This window comes from Danio rerio, chromosome 19, assembly GCF_052040795.2.
Source record: "Danio rerio strain M-AB ecotype USA chromosome 19, GRCz13ab, whole genome shotgun sequence".
Lineage (NCBI taxonomy): Eukaryota > Metazoa > Chordata > Actinopteri > Cypriniformes > Danionidae > Danio > Danio rerio.
This window is the reverse complement of record NC_141039.2, coordinates 34,189,004-34,204,301: the sequence shown is the minus strand read 5'-3', so window position 1 is coordinate 34,204,301 and position 15,298 is coordinate 34,189,004. Positions and strand designations below refer to the sequence as shown.

Here is a 15,298-nt window from a genome sequence, read left to right as displayed (position 1 = left end):
GAGGGCGAGTGAATAAAATTGTTTGGTGGACTATATTTAAAGTAACCTCTGCTTTATAGATATATACACTAGATATCGCATACAGACCCTGAGTATGCGTCAATAGCACCGCCACATTTGTACATTGTTCTCAGAACAAATGTCATTCAACCACATTGGTCAAGATTAAAGCCAATGTGAAGGTGCTGGACTTAAGCGCTGTGTACGGATGTAGTATGTTTTTTGTATGTTACAAACTTTTGCGCTCAACAAGTAACAGCTTTGATGATAATACATTCACTTACTGCAAAGTAGCACCAACTTGCACTAATTACCCTGCTTATGCTAGTTTTTTTTTTTAAATAAAATATGACAGCAAGATGCTGCAGTGCCAGAAACTTGTATTGTTGTTGGCTAAGTAAAGTAACGGCTAGTCTTTGAAGTAATTTATAAGAGTGCCTGATAACATAACAGTGCTTGCTCCTCAATATGCGATCTTTCCACCCTGAATTATTGAATACTTCAAATGTTATATAGCATTTAGATGAGTAAGGTTGATATGCACATTGAGACCCAGGGATATCGATGGTTCACCGAATCGCTCATAACAGATTCATTCACAAACGAATCGCTCCCTTCGTTAGAATTAGAAGTGAAAGCAGGAGAAAGGGTGTGTTTCAGGACATGGATTAAATCTAATTGAACAGGGAGGGAAGATAATACATTTCCATGCACTCAAACACACTTACTTTGTCAGCAATGCCTGTGCGTTCACTTATCCATCGATATAGAAAAGTGATGTAAAATTAAAATATTTGCATACTGACCACTGGGAGAACTCCCAATCATAGATTTATCAATATATTTATCTCTGGGACCGGATGGCCAGGCCGCCACTACACCTTGGTCCCTCATTCATTTCAAAGGAGCTCAACCCTGTACTAAAATGTCAGCTCTACTGATGCATTCCTTCCAATAGACAACAATAGTGTAGGTGACATCTAATGTAAATATCTATGCCTCTGCTTTAGCTTTCAATCTAAATAGTGATTCCATCACTGAATGATATCTAGTAACAATAATATCCCATTTCTCTGCAGGTGTCAGAAAAGGAAACATGCAGCCAGTCAGTAGAGAGCCATGGCACTGATTTGGCGGTCAGCAGCTCTCATAATGGGCCTCTTACAAGTGGTACAGGTAACAGTTTTCCAAAACGTTCTCTTTTTTCATAACCAACTCTAACAAATATTCACATTTTCTCCCATTTACCTTTGCACTCAGTACTCACAGACACAATGGACACAAGTCCCCAACCTTCGGAGGACATGCTATCCAGCCAATCAGAGATCAGATCCTCTAAGTATCACCAAGACCGCGAATTACCCAGCATTCCACCCACTGATTCTCTTAAAGCAGCTGCAGTGGATGCTCAAGTGACCTCAGGCGATGGCACATATGAGGTGTTGAAGGAAAGCACCTCTCGGGATGTCAGTGTGGAGGACTGTCTGTACGAGACGGTCAAAGAACTCAAGGACATTGGCCTACCCAACGGTACACTAAGCCCAGAGGAACCACCCGCACCTCTTCTCAATGGTCACCCAAGCCCCGCTACACCAGACCACACCATGCTTCCCAATGGTGTAGAGTACGCCTCAGTCAACCTCAGCAAGAAGAGCCGCTACAGCACTGACCTGGAGGCCAGGAGATCAGCTGCCATTGTGAACTCTGAAGAGCCTGAGGAAGAAAAACCACCTCCCGTACCTGATAAAGTACTGGATGAGAATGAAAACCAGCAGATTCCAAATGGACGGGTAAGGCTACCAAAGCTGTTTTTTTAAATAAAAAAGCGTAAACTAATAAAAAATTATCCATGCATGCATTTGTTTTGCCTTGTAAAAGCTACATAGGAATTGAAAGAAGCAACATTGGCTCATTCTGAAAACGTAGTCCCGTGGACGTTTCTTGAGGCCAAAAATTATGTAGCCGGAGGTACATATGTCTGCATTTCATTAACCGAACGATACAGGGCGGTATGACGTTGTTCCTTTTGGCGCTTACTGGCTGACCGCTTACCTCCGTGTGGACGGCTTTACCTCTGCAACCAGTCTGTCTAGTTAGCTCGTTTTGTACGTCGGCGAACATGAGACGCAGAGAGGAGTTGATGATGAAGACTACCAGATTTGAGTCCAGGGAAGTGCGGTTCCAAAAATCAGGTTAGACAAAAACAGAATCCAAAAAATAAAATGAATGTGTGGATAACAGGGTGAGAATGTGGTAAAATCCAAAAACGTGGTAAAAACCAGCCGAGGGCTTTTTTTCCTGGACGGCTTTTGTAAAGCGTCAGTTGGGTTTGTGGAAGTAAGTGGGTGGGCAGGTTTACGCAGGAACAGTCGTGAGAGACATTTGAGATATGGAAAAGTGCACACAGCGGCCTCTCGCGGATTCCGAAAACAAAAAGCGCAAAAATACGTACCTCCCGGGACGTATTTCACGGTCTCCAGAAACGTCCATGGGACTACGTTTTCAGAATGAGCCTAGGTTGAAAAGAAGTTGATACCAATGCCTCAGACTTAACATTGACTACAAAGTACCAGAAAGATGACATTGTACCTTCCTGCCAAGTTTAGCTCCAATTCAACACACCAGTGTTAATTTTGACAGCAGATTTTAATTTCGTTTTTGTCTTAGTCTTTTGACTAAAATGCCATTTTTACTTTATTAATTTTTGGTTTTATTTTAGTCTAACGAATACATCATACATTTAAATTAGTCTTAGTCTACTGAATTTTATAAGATTTTAGTCTTAAAAATGCTCTATATTTAATTGACTAAAATCTAAATATATTAATTATACATATTTCTAAAATGTCTAAGCTCATTATAGACCCCTGGAGAACTGGTTATTCTTTCAAACAGATATGTTTATTTGCATAAAATAATATATTTAATTCTACTGTTCTGAAGATGATACTAAAGTGTTTTATGCTGCTGTCAGATTACAAGCAAATGCACAGATAATAGTTAGTTTTCATCCAGTTTCGGTCAGTAGAACAATTTTGATATGATGAAAGTTATTTGTCTGTGAAATTAACACTGCAGCACACATTGCTTGAAAAGTTCTAGGTGCTTCATCCTGGTATTATTTTTGATGAAAATCCAATTTTGCAACATTTAAACCAGGGGTGTCCAAACTCAGTTCAGGGGGGCCAGTGTCCTGGGGAGTTTAGCTCCAACCCTAGTCAAACACACCTAAAACAGCTAATCAAACTCTTACTATATATACTAAAAACTCCCTGGCAGGTGTGTTGAAGCAAGTTGGAGATGAACTCTCCAGGACACTGGCCCTCCAGGACCGAGTTTCGACACCCCTGTTCTAAACCTACTATTTGTTGCCCTTCCAGTTACACTGTACATTAATTCTCTTAGTTTCATTAAAAGGATGTGAGGTTCAATAAAAATATATTTTCTCAAGAGCAGTTTTTGAAGGGGACACAAATGTCACAGTATAATAGAACTACAGTATATAATAGACTGGCAATTCCAACGTGGGAAGCAGGAATACTAAAACCTCTAAAATGTCTGTTTCCAAAACATATCTTAAGGAGTAAGGTTTACCTGCACAGCGCTCTCTGGCTGACCTCTTTTACACTATTATATGTACACTCAGAGGAAAGCCTTATTAATGTAGGAGTGCAGTGTATCCAAGCAGGTAGGTTATTATTGCTAACATACCAGACTCATCATAAAAACATTGACAACATCTGTATTAAAGAAAAAATTAGCATTTTATTAGATGATTAAGTGAATAAAATAGCATTGAGAGCGGCCTTAATTAATGGAGGTCAATAGCTTTCTCCGATTGGACTTTAGTGTGTGTGTTGGTGTTGGAAAAAAGGAAAGCAGGCATTTGGATGAAAGTACTGTGAGGCAACATTGTTATTTACAATATGCGGTTGTGTTTAATTTTATTATTGGGGGGGTTATCATGCCTTTGCCTATAAGTGTATTTTACACAGTTAATCATACAGATCTTGATTAGCTGGCTCAGGTTTGCTGAGTTATGATAGAAGCTAAGAACTAATGACCTTTGCAGGAGAATTACTGGACACCCCTGGGGTAGCATTTCATTTGCGTGGTAAACGAATATGGCAATCACTCGATTTTACCATGGTGTCATCTGACACAAAATCTTAGTTTAAGTCAGGTTTACTAAGGGGTTAAAATGTGTTCATTCAGCATCAGATGCTCTCCTTTAATTATCCCTTCCTTTAGCAAGAGCTTCTCTATCTTATTCAGGAGTGATGCACCCCTTGACATGTATTATGGAGAACAAAGAAGAATAATTTCAGAAACAGACCAATAAGGACTGCTCTGATGTTCTCCACTGCAAGCTAAACTTAAGAGCTGCAAGAGAACAATAACGAACAGTGTGTTTCCAGTTTAATTACAGTCTTTTAGGATATATGCTCTGGTTGACGGTGATATATGAATGTGCGCCTGTAGCATACAAATGAAGCCATCTGTAAAGGAGAGCAAACAGGCTGATGTTGCGCCTGGAGTCACTGTCTGCACACGGCATGAGCATCTACTACAGCTACACCTTCATGGACACCCGCACCTCCTTTGTTGGTCACTCCCTCTTGCACTCTTGCTCTGTCAGTCTCTCTCTTTTGCTCTAATGTTCATTCTCTCCTTTTGTTGCTCTCATTTCACACAGTTTCCCCCTGTATTTCTGCTTCCTTTGTTCTTGCAGTCCTGATCAAGTGTACTGTACATCTCCAACCCCCCCAACAATATAAAAAAAATAGTGCTAGTTCTCATACTCGGGCAGAGATCTGCATACCTTTTCTAAATCTGACCAGCGCTTCCATTGACTTGATACTTTATAATGACATGGTGGTCTATAACAGTGTTTCTCAACCATGTTCCTGGAGGGCCACCAGCTCTGCATATTTTCCATGTCTTTTTAACCAAACACATCTGATTCAGGTCATCAGCTCATTAGCAGAGACTGAAAGACCTGTAATGGATGTGACAAACAAAGCAGATATCAAAAACACATGCAGTGTTGGTGGTCCTCCAGGAACATGGTTGAGAAACACTGGTCTATGATACTGTATAATGCACCCACTAGCAAGTTTAACAAACATCTTTTGTTTCTTTACAAGCTTCCAGAACATACTTAAAGGTGCAGTAGGTGATCGTCTTCAGAAACATTTGTTGTTGTGTGTCTCTTCACATTCCAATAGTAATGATTAAAGTAAATGATAATTATATTAAGTAAATGTATTTATATGTATTTTTTTATTCTGAATAAGGCATAAAACTAAAAATGGTCATCCAATTAAATATTGTCGGACCAACATTTTCCATAATTTTAAGTAGTGTGACGGTCGTAGTGTCCTATTAACCAGTGTCCACCAGATGGAGGTGTTTCGTGATCTAGTGTTCCTCTGGAGTTTTGAACAGGTGCAGTGTTTTGCCATGATTACGTTTGGACCAGGTACGTAGTGTTACCTGTGATGTGCGTTTGGATAAAGATCAAGAGAACAGGGCTGCGGGCGTTCATCCTTTCCTCTTCTGCTTTGTATTTTTTTCTTTACATTATCATTTCACTTATTTTTGATTAAATATAGTTAAGTTGATTTGATTTTCTGGTTTGGATCTTTATTTGTTTTTGTTACTTCATTCTTGAGCCAAGAGGTTGTAACGGGAGCCCAAGCTGTCTGTCAGCAAATGTAGATTTGAACAACTGAGCATCTTTTCATGTAGATTTCACTGATGCGCGTTAACGTGGACATGAGTGACAGCGTTAAAAGCAAATACTCAATCAAAACTTTTTAAGTATTTTTTAGACAGGTAATGTTCTGTTTTAAAACTATTTTACTCGCACAAAGCTGATGTAGATTGTATTGTTATGAATGGGTTACTTAAATACACAGAAGTGTTGTTTATCCACTGAAATCTTCAGGAAAATGATCGATGTGACTATTTTTAGTTTCATACGGTACATTTTACAGCATTGACAATGCAGATTTATATTTAGTTTAACAACAAAACATCAGTAAATGGCGTATTTCGCCTAGCCTGCTTTATTGAGGTGAAGTCTCATATATTCACAATGGTTCATTTTTGAACAATGACACCTGTGATGCGCTCCCTATATTGTTTACCATGCTCTGAATATTCGGTCTGAAATAGCATGTAAGGATGGCTTAGTAATAAGTGTAATTCCTGCTCCCGCTTTAGGACAAAGTGCGTTAGAGAGTGATGACAAGTTTTGCTTGCTAACTACACAACTAAAATGTGCCTGATACAATACAGTTTTTTGTTCAGAATTTTAGTATTAAAAGTACTATAAAGTTTTCTAACTGGCGAATGACATGATCTCTGTCAATTTTAATTTGCGCGCTCTCAATTTCAGGAGGCATGGCTTTGGACGACAGGGGAGGGATTGTGTTTGAAAGATGTTATGCTAAGCGGTTAGCATTTAGGCAGATCACCTACTGCACCTTTAACATCAAAAGTCCTTTTCTAAGAATTGTCAAGGAAATTCATGTTTACACAATCAGTAGACTTTAGGTGCATCCCAAATCGCATACTTATGCACTATTCTATGCCATTTTAAATCGTGTAACTAGTGCATTCACATTAAAAACTCAGAATAAGTGCACGTTAAATACCCGAATGGTGCACTTGTTCAACTGTTAAAAATATGTGTGGAATGATGGACACTTCATGCACTCAATAGCCACAGCTTTGCTCACATAGCGGAAGGGGTGGAGCTTTTGGGCACTGATGTTGGATTACTTTATTTATTTTGGTTTGTGTAAAGCAATTATATCGCCTCTCGATGGTGAATGTGGTTATACTCATGGCAGGTGTTAATTGGTAGTTTGGTCAATTATTTCACTAATTTGGCAACCAAACTGTTTCCCAGATGACGTTTGAATTTTTGCTTAGTAAAAAAAAAAAGTTAGTGTTTCATTTGGGAAGACACTACATTCATAAAATAATAATAATAATAATAATAATAATTCCTTACATTTCTGGACACTCAAAGCACTTTACACATTGGGAGAAATCTCCTCATCCACCACCAGTGTGCAGCATCCATCTGGATGATGCGACAGAAGCCATATTGCACCAGACCACACGCCACACACCAGCTGATTGGTGGAGAGGAGACGATGAAGCCAAATATGATATGGGGAGGCCATGATGGACAGAGGCCAGTATATAATTTGGCCTGGATGCCAGAGTTAAACCCGTACTCTTTTTCGTGGAACATCCAAGGATTTTTAAGGACCACAGAGAATCCTTGGTTTAACATCTTATCCGAAAGACAGCGCTCACTGAGCAGTATAGAGTCCCCTTCACTATACTGGGGCGTTAAGACGCATACAGACCGCAGTTTGAGCGCCCCTTGTTGGCCTTACTAACACTACTTCCAGCAGCAACCTAGCTTTCCTATGTCGTCTCCCATCCAGGTACTAATCAGGCACAGAGCTGCTCAGCTTAAGTGGGCAACCATGTGAGTTGCAGAGAGCTAGAAGCAAATATACTATGCTGCTTTACATACGAATGAACTTAACTGAGCGCAACATGCACGAGCGCAAAACCCCTCCCTGCCTCCTCCCCTGAATAAATATGACTCTACTTTGGCAAAACCAAACAAAAAAAGCAATAGCAAAAGCGAGCAAGAAGAGAAACTTTGAAAAGAATATGAATTGGAGGTGCTGCTTACGGAGGTAGACTGGAGAAAAACAGTGTTGTTTGCATATTGTCCTCCGGAATTAATAACAAAAGAAAAAAATAGAGTGGGAGAGTTTAGCTGATGTGGATTAAAAAAAGAAATAGTGTTATGTAAAAGTGTAAAATTTTGTAGCGTCTTCAACAGCATGAGTGGCGTAGCTCGTAAAACACATGGCAGCATATTTTTACAAGTTCGAGTATGAACTCGGTTCGAATCCAGTGTCTGATGAACTCAATCTTCTTTTTTTCTCTTGCTACATATCAGATTTTACCTACTCTTCATCACAAGGAAGACAAGTAGGAATCATTAATAAGTCTGTGCATCTTATTTTATTTGCACATTTATTTAATGGAAATGTTTCTGATTCACGTTTGCAAATTCTTCTTCAGATGGCGACTTTATAGCAATCTGTGTGCAGTAGATTGCTCCGATTACATTGATACCGGCGACCACTGCAAATTGCGCTTCAATGGTGAGCTGGTCAACTGTATGGTATGGAAACCTTATATACCTGCTAGACATGCAGATGATTAGTGAGGGCCTTGTTGGCCTCACTAACACTACTTTAGGCAGCAACCTAGGTCTCCTATGTTGTCTCCCATCCAGGTACTGATCAGCTTCAGTGGGCAACCATGTGAGTTGCAGAGAGCTAGCAGCAAATATATTATGCTGTTGAGTGTGTAAGTGCATAAGTACATAGTGCATAAGTGTATAGTGTGCCATTTGAGGCAGTTTTTTTTCTGCAACGTTATTGGAGTGGAAATGTGTATAATGATTCCAGACTGGCCACTGGATCTGGTGCCAACACTGGCACACTTGGAAGAGGCTGTAGTGAATCAGTACTAAAAAAGTCAGATGGTGGATCATGTACCTGCACCCTTCGGAGTAAACTGTCCTGTTTACTCTATCACCCTGTTGATCACTTGGAAAACCTGTTTGTACCCTTCACGTACTATGCTGTGATACACCTATCACTGTAAATCCTATTCGCTAGCTTGATGTAGATGTGTAATGGGGCAGCAGTGATTTGTCTTATCGGTCACATGTTTGTGTGTAACATGGGGATGGGGATCAGTGCGTTCCAGCTGTCCACTGTCTGACAGCTCACCCTCATGATGAATGAGACATCATGAGCATGTGTTTACAGGTGCATCGGTCTGTGTTTGAGCAAGACAGTTCGTCAGTTAAAGCTGGGATACCAATACTGACATGTGCATGCTGAAACACTTGCACACAGATTGTACACACTGCCTCATTAGCTCATGGTGTGGACTGTATGTTTAGTTATTTTAGCGAAGCAAGCAAGTCTGGCTTGAGCGGAGCGCCATGTGTGTCATTATGCATTGGTGCCACTGTCACTATGCTTGCATGATGGACTGAGGGCAGCTGTCTGTGATAAACTGTGATTTCAGCACATCAACACTCAGAAATCTCCTGCTTAAGGGGAGGACTTTTATTGTTAGCACTGATGCCTTGTCAAAGGATGCGTGGGAATGAAAACATGAGCGTTGAACTATAGCCCTTTGCCTCACGCATTTGCCATACTGTATGCAGGGTATGTTCTAATTTGAACTTGGTTGGGTATTCGGCCATTGGGGTGTTCAAGGGAATGTATGTGCTCAGTGTGAAGGACACCGCAAACAATATCAATTGGGAAATCGCAGGTTATCGCCACAAGTTAAAATTTTGTAAATTAAATTAAATTTTTATGATTTAGATTTTTATTTTCTTCAATTATTTAATCATACAATCAGTTTATACATCTTTACATCCTTTTAACATCCACTTCCCCCTCCCCAACAGCGGCAGTTACAGTAATTAGATGTTGCTATCATAAATCCAGTAAATACAGATAAACAACATTAATTTTCTTTTCGGCTTAGTCCCTTTAATAATCCGGGGCGCCACAGCGGAATGAACCGCCAACTTATTTAGCACGTTTCTACGCTGTGGATGCCCTTCCAGCCTCAACCCATTTCTGGGAAACAGATAACACACTCATTCACACACACTCTCATACACTACAGACAATTTAGCCTGCCCAATTCACCTGTACTGCATGTCTTTGGACTGTGGGGGAAACCGGAGCACCCGGAGGAAACCCACGCGAACGCAGGGAGAACATGCAAACTCCAAACAGAAACGCCAACTGACCCAGCCAAGGCTCGAACCTGCGACCCTGCGACCTTTTTGCTGTGAGGCGACAGCACTACCTATTGCTCCACTGCGTCGCCCAGATAAATAATAAAACTCAATAAATAAAGAAGCACACATAAATAAAATAATAATCGTAAAAAAAATAATTAATTAATTAATAAAACAACAATGCAATAATAATAATAATACATACATAAATAAATCAAATGAGATAATTACACTTTTACCATGTGTCTCACCACAGTGACCTTATTCATCCTTCCAAACTGTCAAATAATTTCCCAATCTTCTCTGATAAACATCCAATTTATCAAGTAATCCATATGTCATTTTTCATATGCTGCCACCTTCCCCAATTTGGTCACCCATTCTTGAAATGATGGTGGACCTGCTGAACGCCATCCCCTCATAATGATTTGTCTTGCAATCATAATACTTATTTAAATCTTCACACCAGACCCCAACACGAACGGGTCTCCCAGTACATGAATATTTTAGGACAAAACGATAAGCAGCATCCACAAACATTCTGAATGTAAGTGTGCACTTTAATCCAGAATTCCTGTATTTTAGAACAGGACCACAGGGTATGCATTAAGTTACCTTTTCTACTCTCACATCTCCAGCATTCAGCAGAGTCCTTCAACCAAAGCCTAAAAAGCTTACTCGGAGTCCAATAAAACGAATAAAATTTGAAAAATTTTATTAAACATACTCTTAAATATCTTGACATTATGTAATGTGAACTGGACGCTGACAACAGAGTAATAATCCAAACATTATACAGAGATGATCAGGCAAGCAACGGTCACAATCAGGAGCAAACAGATGTATGTAGGAAATCAAGTCGTAGTCATCAAAACAGGCAGTTGGTCAAAAAGCAGACAGCAGACAACTTAAACAAACAAACCAACAAGGTAAGGATCTAACAAGGCAAAGCAAGGCAAGGCAAGGCAAGATAAACGCATCGTAATGTTTACAAGACTTGCCAACCCCTGTGTGTTTGTGTGCTGACTTTATAGTGCGTGTAATCAGTTCATGAGCGGCTTCAGCTGTGAGTGTTTCCAATCAAACAGGATCTAGGGCGGGTGTGTGAGTGTATAACATTTAAAAAAAAAATTGTCAAGTACAGGGTATTGCAGCACAATTCCCTAAAATTTGTCAAACACGCATTCGAATCAATAATTGACTAATAAATATACTAATTTAAATCATGATAAACAAACAAAGTAACAATAATTAAAAAACATCAAACACTGTAAATAAGTTATCTACACAACAGTTTTAGAGCAAAAGGAATAAAGGAGAGTTCATGATGTTTAGTTTTATTTCTTAGTATAGCAAATGTCTTGTTTCGTCAAAGAAGGCAGGATGACAATGGGGCCTTAGGCAGGAAACAATACAGTGGTCATAAACTGTCATTGAGTATTTTGGTGAGAGTACGTTTGGGGGCTTAATCACACCTTTCAATCAGTGTTGAAAAAGTTGAAGTCGGAATACCTATTATCCAACAGCAATGCTTTTAGATCATCTCTAACTCCTCACAGAGAACATATATGCCTTCAAAGTAAAAAATATGTACACGAAAAATGCATAAAAGTAAAAAAAAAAAAACTATTACCAAACATATCCTTCCCAACTTTTGGTTTGATCTGACACAACACTATCCCATAAATTGTATTCATTGTACTCAAATAGCATTCAAACAAGTATATTTTAGGTTTGTCTACAAAAAAAAAAAACTGCATATGGTCTGAAGTACAATTCTCAAAGCTGTTTGTTAGAGAACTGCAATAACTGGTAATCAATAGTAATGCAAAGGTTAATAGTAATGCAAATAGTAATGCAATAGTAATTGAAGGTAATCAATAGTAATGCAAAGAAGCTACCAACTGCTGATTGGCCATGTACAGCTTATAAAAATGTATATATTCAGGGTTCTGTACCAAATGTACCTCTTTCAGCATTAGCCTTTATGACACAACAATCTCAAAAAAAGATTCAAATAAAAAATGAGTGTGTTAAACAGACTCAGAGAATTTGGACAACAGTTAAGAAAAAACTAAGAGGAATGGCAACCGTATCAAGAGTTATGTCTATAGCAGATAACCCTGATTTCTTACCATCCAAATGGGATGCCACTTTTAAAACATGGTGCGATAAGGGACTTATGATAATTGATCAGTTATTTAATGAAAACACTATGCACTCATTCTCTTATCTTAAAGACAAATTTATGTTGTCGTCAAGTGATTTCTTTCGATACTTACAATTAAGAAGCTATATTACAAATCATAAAGAAAAGGAAATATTCAAAAAAGTCCCAACTAATGTGGAACAGTATTTTATTGATATAAAAAAACAAAAAGGATTGCATAAAAGACACATATCACAGATATATAATAGCCTAATTCTGGATTCAACAGATAACACCCTTCAAATTAAAGAAAAATGGGAATCTGAACTTAATGAAAAAATTGAGGATGATATTTGGGAAAACATATGTTCAGAAGCTCATAAGGGGATCAACAGCCATAACTGGAAAGAGTTTGACTGGAAAACAAAAATTAGGTTTTTTAGAACACCATTGATGGTCTCCAAATATACTAATCGTCCACAGTCAGAGGAATGCTGGAGGGGTTGCGGAAATGTGGGTAATCATGCACATATATTCTGGGAATGTCCGAAGATACTTGCATTTTGGCAAGGGGTAAAGATTGAGATAATGAAAATTATGCAGGTAGATCTACCTTTTACTCCCCTGTTTTTCTTGCTTGAAGGGATACCCCAGGATATATATAATAAAAACCAGAGATATATACTACATATACTTTTACTAAGTGCAAGAAAGACCATAACAATAAATTGGATGAAGCCACACCCTCCAACAATAGCACAGTGGATAGAAAAACTTGATTGTATATATAGAATGGAGTATATGACTGCTCAACTTCAACTAAAACTGGATATTTTTAAACAAAGATGGGCACCTGTTATGTTGTACCTGAATAGGACATAGTATTTCTAGCTCCTTTGAAACTGAAAATATTGTATGTTTTTTTTTTTTGTAATTTTTTATTTACATCTGCGGCTACTGTCTTTTTTTATTTTTATTTTTTTATTTATTTATTATTATTATTATTTTTTGTTAATGACCGCTGCTGTCACTGAATGTTCTGTTCTGTAAAACGTTTTAATGTATAAAAATAAAGTTCAAAAAAAAAAAAAAATGTATATATTTATATATAATGATGCCATCACACACAAGACCCCTAATCTTTGTAACTGCCTGAGTGATGATGTTGCAGTGAGTTTAAATGCTTATGTTGATCATTTAATTCTTATATGGCCAAATCAATGCAAGAGGTGCTTTAATTAATATAGAGGGCCGGACAGAGACAAAGGCGAGAGTGAATTAGCAGATAAGCCTTATTGCAGGAAACATTTGTTATTTGTGATGAGGTCATCAGTGTCTTTGCGGACGGGCTATTAAATTAATTGCCTTGCTAATTAAACCAATATCAAAGCACGTCGGTTGAGCCCCTGATGCAGGTTCTGCGTAATCATATCAATGCAAAATACTTCAAACTCACAGGATGAGGCCGCTTCATTAAAACAGGCTTGAAACGGCGCTAAAACATTTTAAGATTAATCTTGAAGGGATTACAGCAAATTTCCCGCTTGACTGTATTCTCTATGTCAGTGAGGTGACTGAAGAAGATTGATATTCCTCTCTTACAGTCAAGGTGTCCGTTATTGATCTGCTGTAGGATTTACTTTGTTAATTGATGACTCAAGTATCGATTGCTATTGTAAATATACAATTGCTCGTGCTAAGAGAGAACCTGTACATTTGATTTCAATCAGTAACACTTAAGTAATGAATGAGTGGCTTCATTTTTGCATCAATCAGCCTTCGACACTAGCATGTGTCAGCTGAAGCGGGCTATTTCCTCTGCGTTTAAGTGTTCTGATTGAAAGTGTTTTTGACTAATGACTAATGACTTTGTTTCAATCATTGTCCCACAGTTACACTCCCCGCTGCTGACTCCAGAGCTTCAGGACAAGGTGTCTCCAGACAGTGAGGTAGGCTCATCCCCAACTTGGTGTTTTAGGGATGGGTGGTTTTTACAACATGCAATATGTATCATTCCTGTAAAATAGACAATATAGTATGAGATAATACCATTATATTGATATACAATAGTTGGTATGAAGACACAGAGAGAGCTCCTGTAGGGAATGTGCATAACCCAATTTGTCTTACATGAGTCATGCTTTATATTATGGGAATAACTAAGATATCATTATCATGCATAGTTTCATGTGGATTTCCCTTAAAAATGCTTTGATCAGATCAGCTGTATTTCATGTTTGAGATGTGGTGTTTTCCTCAGTGTGTGGCATACATTTCACATGCAGTTGCTCTGCATGTACTCTGCATTTGTACATTTTGGAAATGAATTGCCTTACAGGGCACCTATGATGAAAATCATCTTTTGTACGTTGTTTGGACAGAACTGTGTAGGTATAGTGTGTCCGCTGTCATATTAGGGTGATATAAACACAATAAGTCTCATTTTTAAATTTTCGGATCTTAAAATAGGATCCAAATCCCTCCCATTTTGAGGCTGACTGCAACGTGATGTAGGTGTGGTTTCCCTTCCACCAAATTGATTGACAGCCGCAAAATAACATGTCTCCATAATAACGTGTATAATCATATCAACAAGACAGGATGTGCGCAAAGCAACAGGGAGTAAAAGATCTGTTCAGCTCTCTGTGATCATCAATCATTAAATCTGATCAAGAATTAGAAGTTTATAATTGTTTTTAAAACGGTGTATGTTTGCAATGAATTATAGCCATTTACTTCAGCTTTACTTTATCACCACAGAAGCATGTCAGTTCAATTATAAAAGAAGATGCTTCAGTCCTGGTTTGTGGACTTTAAATCAGATTTATTTTGTACGTTAACATAACAAAAATCCATACAGCAGTGGATATTAATGTGTATCTTGTCGCATTTTCCATGCAAAAACAGTGCATAGTTAAATGCACTTGCCTTGTGTGTGTGTGTGCGTGTGTGTGTGTGTGTGTGTGTGTGTGTGTGTGTGTGTGTGCGCGTGCGTGTGTCTGTGTGTGTATGCGTGAACTTTGTAACAACATTGTGTGTGAAAGTGTCATCGTTGCAGAAAGGCTTGAATTAACTCCACAACAAATACATCAAATAATCATTAGGAAAGTTCTTACTGTAGTATTTCTCACAAACGTTACGTGAGATCTGCTTCCTTCATGTCTGTGCTGTGCTGTGCTGTTTTTCTGAGATTTTATGAGATGAGTTTATGAGATTTGTTGACCTGTTTAGCATGCGCACGTATAGAGTTTCATGCCAGAAATTTCCTG

The 15,298-nt window shown here is 38.5% G+C and overlaps 2 protein-coding genes across 3 annotated transcripts in view; both read left to right on the top strand.

Annotated features, from left to right (window-relative positions):
* hpca (hippocalcin) overlaps positions 1-15,298 on the top strand; it is an 802,490-nt gene that overhangs the window by 662,494 nt on the left and 124,698 nt on the right. The gene's annotated exons all lie outside the window — the stretch shown is intronic.
* The window catches only part of pag1 (phosphoprotein membrane anchor with glycosphingolipid microdomains 1), a 101,808-nt gene that overhangs the window by 83,299 nt on the left and 3,211 nt on the right, over positions 1-15,298 (top strand). For both annotated transcript variants that reach the window (XM_087295879.1, XM_087295880.1), the window contains 3 exons: positions 1,080-1,176; positions 1,261-1,790; positions 13,922-13,978. In XM_087295879.1, coding sequence (XP_087152005.1) covers positions 1,080-1,176; positions 1,261-1,790; positions 13,922-13,978 — 684 coding nt within the window. The remainder of the gene's footprint in view (positions 1-1,079; positions 1,177-1,260; positions 1,791-13,921; positions 13,979-15,298) is intronic.